This window comes from Microchirus variegatus, assembly GCF_963457635.1.
Source record: "Microchirus variegatus genome assembly, chromosome: 12".
Classification (NCBI taxonomy): Eukaryota; Metazoa; Chordata; class Actinopteri; order Pleuronectiformes; family Soleidae; genus Microchirus; species Microchirus variegatus.
In genome coordinates, this window is record NC_139813.1 from 14,689,131 (window position 1) to 14,697,674 (window position 8,544).

The 8,544-nt window shown below is 39.4% G+C and overlaps 1 protein-coding gene across 1 annotated transcript; it reads right to left on the reverse strand.

Moving 5' to 3' along the window:
* Window positions 1-421: 421 nt before the first annotated feature.
* Window positions 422-3,425, reverse strand: mrps18a (mitochondrial ribosomal protein S18A; the record flags this gene model as incomplete). Its single annotated transcript, XM_083899220.1, has 6 exons — window positions 422-989; window positions 1,106-1,178; window positions 1,517-1,640; window positions 1,740-1,844; window positions 2,157-2,188; window positions 3,278-3,425. 6 exons carry the CDS (start codon window positions 3,423-3,425, stop codon window positions 845-847), a joined length of 627 nt encoding a protein of 208 aa, XP_083755346.1. The 3' UTR covers window positions 422-844.
* Between the last annotated feature and the right edge of the window lie 5,119 nt (window positions 3,426-8,544).

An 8,544-nucleotide genomic window follows, 5' to 3' on the forward strand; every position in this document is an offset into this window, starting at 1 on the left:
TGACTGTGATATGGTTGTGATAGGGAAAAAAAAAAACCTTGCAGAAAATTACTTGAATAGCTCCATTCTGATTTTCCTAGGCATTTCCTTGACTTACATGGGGCTTATTGTGCAGGGAATGAATCTGTAGAAAATAAAAATGAGGATATAAAAGCTGGAGAATGAGTGTAAACTCTCATTTAATGAACTTAACATGGCCAAAAGAGAATGAAACTACACAATAAGCTTCATTGTGAAAGTAAAACTGTTTTCAATGCATAGGACTTAAGTTTTATCAGACAGGTTTGTGTCCATTAGTCATGAAAGTGAAAGCAGCAAAAACTTGAATCTAATTGGCTTACTTGACTTTGCATATCCCTGTGATGTGTGTATCACACATACGAGTATTGTGATGACAATGCCTAGACTAAATAATGTGCAGCCCTTCCATTCAGTTCTCATTCCTATACAGTAAACAAATGTTGGGAGGCAGAATAAACAGACATTTTATTTGTACATCTGTGTTGCCTTGAGTTTACAGAGTCAACATACCACCTACTTTGAGTGTGTTACACTACTAACCCAGTTGTTGCTCACACTGTTGTCAGCGAGTTCACTTCAAGGGCTTGTTGGAAAAACCCACAGAGAAAAAAAATGGATGGCTCTGGGTGGGATTGAGCGTGATTCATTCAAACTGTGTGACTCAGCGCAATAAACAAAAGGTAGAATGACAGATGGATGAAGGCTTTAGTCACTCAAACGTCACAGGAAACTGCAGAGCTAATGAAAAGATGTGAAAGTCCACTGCATCCTTGCATCGTGGGCCATTTTACTCCCTGCACTTATTCTTCAGGCTTTCAGCCCTTCAGTGTTTCATGTAAAGAGGCCTGGCACCATAACGCACATTGTCCTTGAGTGCTGGGTGACCAACAGGCATACGCTTCTTACACCATTTCAGTCCTTTTTTGTAGATGGGTTTCACTGTTTTGACGGACCAGCGCGTCAAATATCTGTAATAAAAGAAGAGATTTTGTTATTATTTGTTTGATCTAAAGTGGACACAATACATATTGAGCATTAGTAGATGATGTCTAAAAGCATATATAGTCACAGATGTCTACACCACCTGTTAAGCTGTTGCTTTGGCCTCGTTGGGACATGGCCTTCTGGAAGTTTGGGTCTGTGGTTAGGGAGCAGACCTTGAAGAGGATAAGCAGGCAAGTTAAAGTTCAGCTTGATAATATTTATGTTAGATATTAAGAAATAAACTTTACATGAAAAGTGTTACAAACCAGTGTGAATAGTGAAAGCTGTAATGAATTAAATGCTTTTGAGTAATTCAACAAACACCTCATCCTGAATTCATATTCAATAATGACACGTGTTTGTTTGTCTCCAACGCTAAAATCCTTTCGAATTTGCTTCAACCCTGCAATGGAACCCTGGTGTACTGTACTCTGGGATCAGAGTACACAGACATGTATCTGAAACTATTCATACAGGATTTTTTTTTTTTTTAAAGTACAGCAACACACACCTGCTCTGTGAGCCATCTGCACACAGACGGTTATCTTGCGATGCTCCTCTGCACAGAGGCCAGTGATTGTCCTGGGCAACATTCCTCCATCTGACCTGATGAACTGACTGAGCAGCAAGACGTCCTAGGAGCATTCAACAAAGCAAAATCAGACACTTTTAACAGATGCTAACACTTTCACTATTTTTTGATTAAGGGTTTGCATGCTTTTCTATGCACTTACCGTGTAGTTGTATTTGTGCTGTAGGTTCCATTTGTAGATAGGACACTTGGCTGTGGGGTTTGGAGGTTGTGGACCCGATGGAACACCCAAGATGTTTCCCTCAATCTGACAAAAGGTGTTAGAACAGCAAGTCCAGTATTAAGCATGGTGGCTTCTCTCAGATTTATCTTTGTAGTTAGAATACAGTGACTCAGTACCATAAAGAAAAGCAGAGACAGACAGATTTACGTGTTTATTCCTGAGTCCATTGTTATATTATCTACTGCTTTTTATACAGGTTCATGCCTCAGGATGATTCATTACCATTAATTATTTTGTGTGGGTACATTTGGGGTGTACGACTAACAACCAAAAGACAACAGAAAAATAAAACATTCATGTGTTGTCAGTTTCATATCCCAGCCTCCTTTTACTCACCGTTGTTACTTTGTTATCTTGCTTCTCCACCACTGTCGAAAAACATTAGAAATATTAATCATTAATCTTGCAGCACCATTTTAAAATCACCTTCCATGAAAATTCCAGTTGCAAGTAATGAAACTACAAATTTGACAGCAAATAATATATCATTTTAACTTAAATCTCCAGTGTCATTTTGTACAGATATCTTGTACAAGAAGGGCCAAAGTATGACCCAAGCTTTCTATGACACTGTGGTATAGTTAGCAGTGAGGGGTGGATTCACAGAGAGTGACAGGAAAAGACTAAAGCCAGCTTCATCCTAAACTGCCCTCATACCTCCATGATGTCAAAAGAAATGGTGGTGAACCTATGATCCATCATGACAACACCTCTCACCCCCCAACACAACACTATGGAAACTTTACACAGCACCTTCAGCAGCAGATTGTTGAACATCCTTCATACCTACTGCAATCTGATTCCGATAGACCAGTATCAGAGGTAATTTATTACACTGCAGAACACTATCATTGTCATACTGTCAAACTACTACTTCTCCTTTAGCAACTTTTATTATATATATATATAAACGTCATCAGTATTAATGTAAATGACACAGTGACACTGAGCTTTTCAAATTTAAAATATGTCCATTATTTGTGATATAAATATCATAATAAAGTGGGACTCCATGCCCTGCATGTTTTATATGTAGCCTTGCTACAAAACACCTGGTTCAAATGAATGGATGGATCTAAATAAGGACAATATTACCGTATTTGTTTATATTCTTGTTTTATTTTATTTTACTGCTCACATTAATCCGACATATAACGTGTGATGCATCATTTACTACTGTATACACATCATTAAAAGGTAATTTTCGTAACACTGTTGCGTCCACAGCACATTAAATACAACATATGAGGATGTAGGGCTGTATTTTCACGACTGAAATTCATCTCTATTTTTCCAGTTTGCTTTTCAGATAAATCTAAGAGGAGACAGTTCTCCCCGGAGCTTGTGTTAGCAGCAGCAGACTTCTCTGCACTCAGATGCCTGCTGCCTGTCACTATCCTCATGTTAGCATGCTAGCCTGACGTGCTAAAACCGTTACGTTTGCAGAAAAGTCTCACCTTGACGGACCCCCCTGCTCTGGATAGTGATAGCGGACAGCTGAGGGACATTTATCGTTTGAAAGGAGCCCAGAGTGGTGGCCGTATTCCCATATTTTAAGCCACTAAACGAGGTCCAAGCCGACCTCAACACACTGCGAAGCGCCATGTTTACTTTTTGACCTTCCCCTTCGTCGCTTCCGGTGTCACAGTCTCGCGAGAATACAAACAGCGGCGCCCTCGGCGAGGAGCCCTTCTTCTGGCGTCAATGGTGAAGAATACCCCAATAAAGTTCCAATCTAGTCAACAGAAAGTGAGTTATAAATGGACACAAAGCAATATCTATCGCAACAACGTTTGTTAATGAAATGTTACCATGAAATAGATCCAGATAAATCCATTCACTTTTGCCTCCATGGAGTATGAGGCCACCAAGAAAGGCTGAAAAAGCATCTTAGCTAGCCCGTATAAGACACGCGAGGACTTCCACCAAAAGCAAGAAAGGTGAACAATCTTTTCTGCTTGTGCCGACAGATGAAAAATAAAGGCAGTCAACACAACAAAGTCCAGGATGTCATTGGATCTTAGAGATTACTGAGGGATCTTTTTGTTTTGTTTAGATGCCGTGAGTTCATAACAAATACAACATCACTGTTTGTACCTCTATTCATTCTAGGATCATCAGATGGAAAGGAGAGGTATTACCTTAAGAAACAGTGCAGGGACATGGTAAACTTTTTTGTTACACAAAGCAAATAATACAGGTAGACTAGGTTCTTCATGTTCAGACAAAGAGGCTTGCAGAAGATAAAGAGCTTGATTTTTTGATAGTGTTGTCATGAAAACACTATGCTATTGTCTGCCTGTCATGCTTTTGTTTGCTGGTTTTCAGTATTTACCTCAAGGGTTTATCAGTTTGAATGAAGGGAGACAAGAAAAAAAAAGACAATGTAGTACAATGTACATTTAGAGGACAGGAAAAAATAAAACTAGAGAAACACAATAAACACAATGGCAGGATCTTCATCTTTGTAGGTTTGGTAACTTACAACTACTTACCTTTTTGTTGTAGCTCTCAATTTTCAAAGTAAACGATTAAATAAAATTAGTAATATGGAACATGCTCTTCAGTTTGTCACATTCTCTAATTTACAAATGTATTCCTTCTATTACAAATCAATGATAGAAATTAGACCTGATAATGAGGGTTTTTCAAAATGAAAGGCATCCTGTGGAGATTTTGACCATTTGTACCATTAATGATTTTTTTTGTGTGTATTTCTGCAATACACAAGCAGCTCGAACAATGTGAGATACATTCCTGTCGGCATTGACATGCAACAAACACGAGTGATGATGCAGAAGAAGCTGTTAAAACGTTAATATTCAAACAATACGCAGTGTTTAAGAAGTGGCTTTGGAAAAATGTTTAATAATAGAGGAAATGCATTCAGTATGTTTGAAGCCACCAATGCACTGAAACAGAAACTTATGTTTACATACTGAAAGACTCGACTCTAAGTTTTCCACATCACATATGTTTTTGTATTATGTCTGGATTAGTTCTGCTTTGTCATATGCCTAATGTCGATGCCTGTTAAGTTCCATCAACACTCGTGACACCTAATATGACATTAACATTGTTATTGTTCCTGTTTCTTTTGCACCCTGTCAGGAGGTGCACCTGCAAAAGAACGTGTGAAACCGGGCCGCTTTACACCAACAACAAGGCAGTGGCAAAGAAGACTACAAACAGGTAAACATGGACGTAAACAATGCATTTATTAAATGCCAAAAAAGCCAACTTCACAAAAGAGTAATTAATTCCCTGTGTAATGGTGAATTTAAAACTGAATTGAATGTCCTTTTGACTAAATTTTGAATGGAGCATTTTAAAAACATGTTGTACATTTCTGGACGATGTTCACCATCATGGTTCCTTTGGTGTGAGGCTAAAAATCTCAATTGCAGTGTGAAATCCAAACGTGCTGCACACTAAGATGCAAATGGACTTCTTCTGTGATCATCTTGTCTACAGGGCAAAGTGGAGATAGAAATTACCACTGCCTGTCTGCCGCCACAAAGGAGACATAGTCTCAGTGATTGGGTTCCTTCGTCAAGGACACTTAGGCAGTCACATTCTTTTAGAGAAGCCCCGAAAAAATAGCATTTAAAGTGTCTGGCCGCCACCACCTCGCAGGCTTTGATATTCAAATGAAACATGGCTCGGTACAAACCGACGCCTCAGCCGAGGAGAGCAGGGGGAGAGTAAGTCAGATAGGATTTCCCTGAGATGAAAAGAGCCCGCCTGACATTTTCACAGCAAGCGCTGAGGGACACTGAAGAAATGTTGGTTCGATGTCATGGTGGGAAGTTATTGCTGTGAGGAAAAGGTTAGCGTTTTCACCCCTGCCTCCCTGGATAAACTGCCGAAAACGCAGCGTGGAATGAGCAGATGAGCTGAGGCTGGAGGGGAAGACGAGTGGGCACTGTCTCATAACACAAAAACAAATCCAGCCCACCCTGCTGCATTCCTCTTTTATTGTCACACTGGTCAGTTTGTTTGGCCTTTAATGTTTTGGTGTAGACTGAAGAGCCCCCCCCGGTGATAGCTGCCTCAGAAGAGGGCCAGAATCATGTGAGATCAGAGTAGTTGTATTTAGGGCAGTAACTTTATTTAAAACCACCAATTAAATGATCTCACTGACACGGCATAGCTCTCCTAATACCTCTTTCTGTTGTAGCGAGAAGTTCTTTCTCAGAATATCTCATTCCCTTGCAGGTGGAATGTGTGGATTTGCTTCATTGAAATTGATGGGCAGAGTCTGGTATGCAATTAAGGCATAGCTGTCACTAAGAGGCTTTTCCTGGGTGATTAACTTGTAAGGGCTTTTGCATCCAAGGAAGTCAACTGAACACAATTAGCCTATTTTTTTTAAAAAAGGAATGGGTTTTAGTTTAAGGCCCTGGCCTTAAAAAAAAAAAAAGAAGAAGAAGAAAGAAGTTTCACTGAAGCAGACAACTAGAAATCGAGACCTTTAATCGTCTAGATTGACATTCAGAGTATGTTTATTTTTATGATGGGTAAAGTTGACATGAGTGAGCCCGCACTTGTCTTCAGTTTCTCACCTCCATCACTCACTACCCTTCTCATACGTGTTTGGACGTACATGCTAAATGGCACAAGCTTCTCCAGCAAATTCACTGCTCTTTAAATAGGCTCTTATTCCCACTTTTTACTCAACTTTGCCCCCAGAGAGTGGCAGCCTCTATATTCTCCATGTCTCACACACACACACACACACACACATACTCACACATGCTCAGCCTGCCTGTATAAGTACACACACACACACCAGCCTCTTCAGATGTTTGAAAACATTTTTTTTTGTGTTCATTCTCTGCGTTTTCCTTCCTGCTGGGATGGAGTTTTTGTTTTAGTTTGGAGTTGGCGCTGCACCTCCCGAGGTCCGGTCCAGTCTCCTTTGGCTGAGTTGTGTTTTTCTGACCCTGTAGAGAGGTTCAAACTCGAAGACTAAAAACAAGGAAGTCAATTAAAGCAGAGAGAGAGAGAGTAAGATCTAAAAAAAAAAAAAAAAGTACAGAGACGGCTAATTAGTTTTCACCAGGGTCACTGTCATTGATCAGGAATTCTCGACTCCATCTGCTGTGGATGAAATAATCATGTTTCACCTGTAGGAAGAACAACCAGAAATATAACCTGCGATTAATATAAGCTCACAGGGATGTTTTAATGTGATTTCTCATGCTGTGCCGATATTGTAGCATTGCCCAGATTTGATGCCTGCCCTGCAGCAGGATTCTCACATGGACCAGATGGTTTCCAGCGAGCTGCAGTCTTCTTTACTAATAGAGCATCTTTAGCCCTGTTTGTGGAATATTGCAGTACCAAATGTCACACACAAAGAAGTCATCACAACAATTTTGCATTGAAGGAATTCCACTGAACAAAATTGGAATTATTTGGAGAACTGGTTGTCCTGTTTGGTTAATTTTACTCTGAAAGTATTTTGACCACTTGGAAGCAGCACAAGATGCTGTACAAACAACTCAAATCAGTGGTAAATATTAATATTAAGTCTCATTTGCTCCCTCTATCCTAATGTATGACATCTGTGACGAAGGAATGTTTTGACGCTTTTTTCATAATTGTATTTATAAGATATGCTGCTTTTGCGCCAGTGAGTGAACACCTCAACGAAACCTTGCTATACTTCAAAAAAAGGTGTCACTTCATATCAGGGTTATTTTTTGCCCATTGACCTACATACAAAATGAGTTGTTGACATTGCAAATCCGCGTCTCATCAGGACCATTTCCATAACAAAATGATTTGGGGATGCGTTGGCGGTGCAGTGGTGTTGCAGTTTGGCGTCATCCACCAAAAAAAACGGGCTATTGCCCAGTTTTTATTGTGTCAATTACACATAACCTTTTTTTTTTTATCTGTATCTGCAAAAGTATGTCTTTGTGTTTAGTTTTAACTGTCAAATAAAGCTAAGGAAGCATTTGTCGTTTACAGCATAATCTCCACTGACATTAATGTGATTGGTGAGTGTTTCTGAAATCCAATCCAATGTTTTAAATGTTTTCTAAATAGAGATACCACTAAAAATTCAAGTATGTCAACAATTTTATCCAAAAATAAGTACAGTTTATGTCTCCCCTTCAACAATTCCATCATTTCATGTGCTATTTGCCTCAGTCATACCTTGCCATGCCCCTTACAATGCTTTCTAACATGTTAATTATTTAAATACACCTGTGTAGGCTCTTCTTTCCCAAGGTCATCTGGCACATGATAAAGTTGTCGGCCAAGCAGAGGGTTTGAGTGTTTTTGAGCCTCCAGTGATACTCCGAGTTTGGCCATAACATTGCAAGGGGTTTAAAAAGATACATTAGATGTATATTACAAAACTATATTAAAAAGCCCACATTTAAGGTCGACAGGAGTGGCTCCTCTGATTTGAGATGAAAGAAATAGTGACTGAATCAATTTTTATTTGAGACACACGCTACACTACAGTTCCAAGAAAGCACATTAGTTATTTTAATTATATGATATGTATCATGAAAAACATCATATTGACATGTTAAGAGTTGAATAATATTGTTTTTCAACAGCACATGACATGACTCACCATGTCTTGGATTTCCCTCTCAAAAGTATAATTGCTGAGAATAATCGAGACGGGTTAAGCCCAGCAGGGGGCAGTAGTGATTGTCAAGGGAAGCCGACTGCTGCTGCTGCTGCTTCTGTAGAGCTG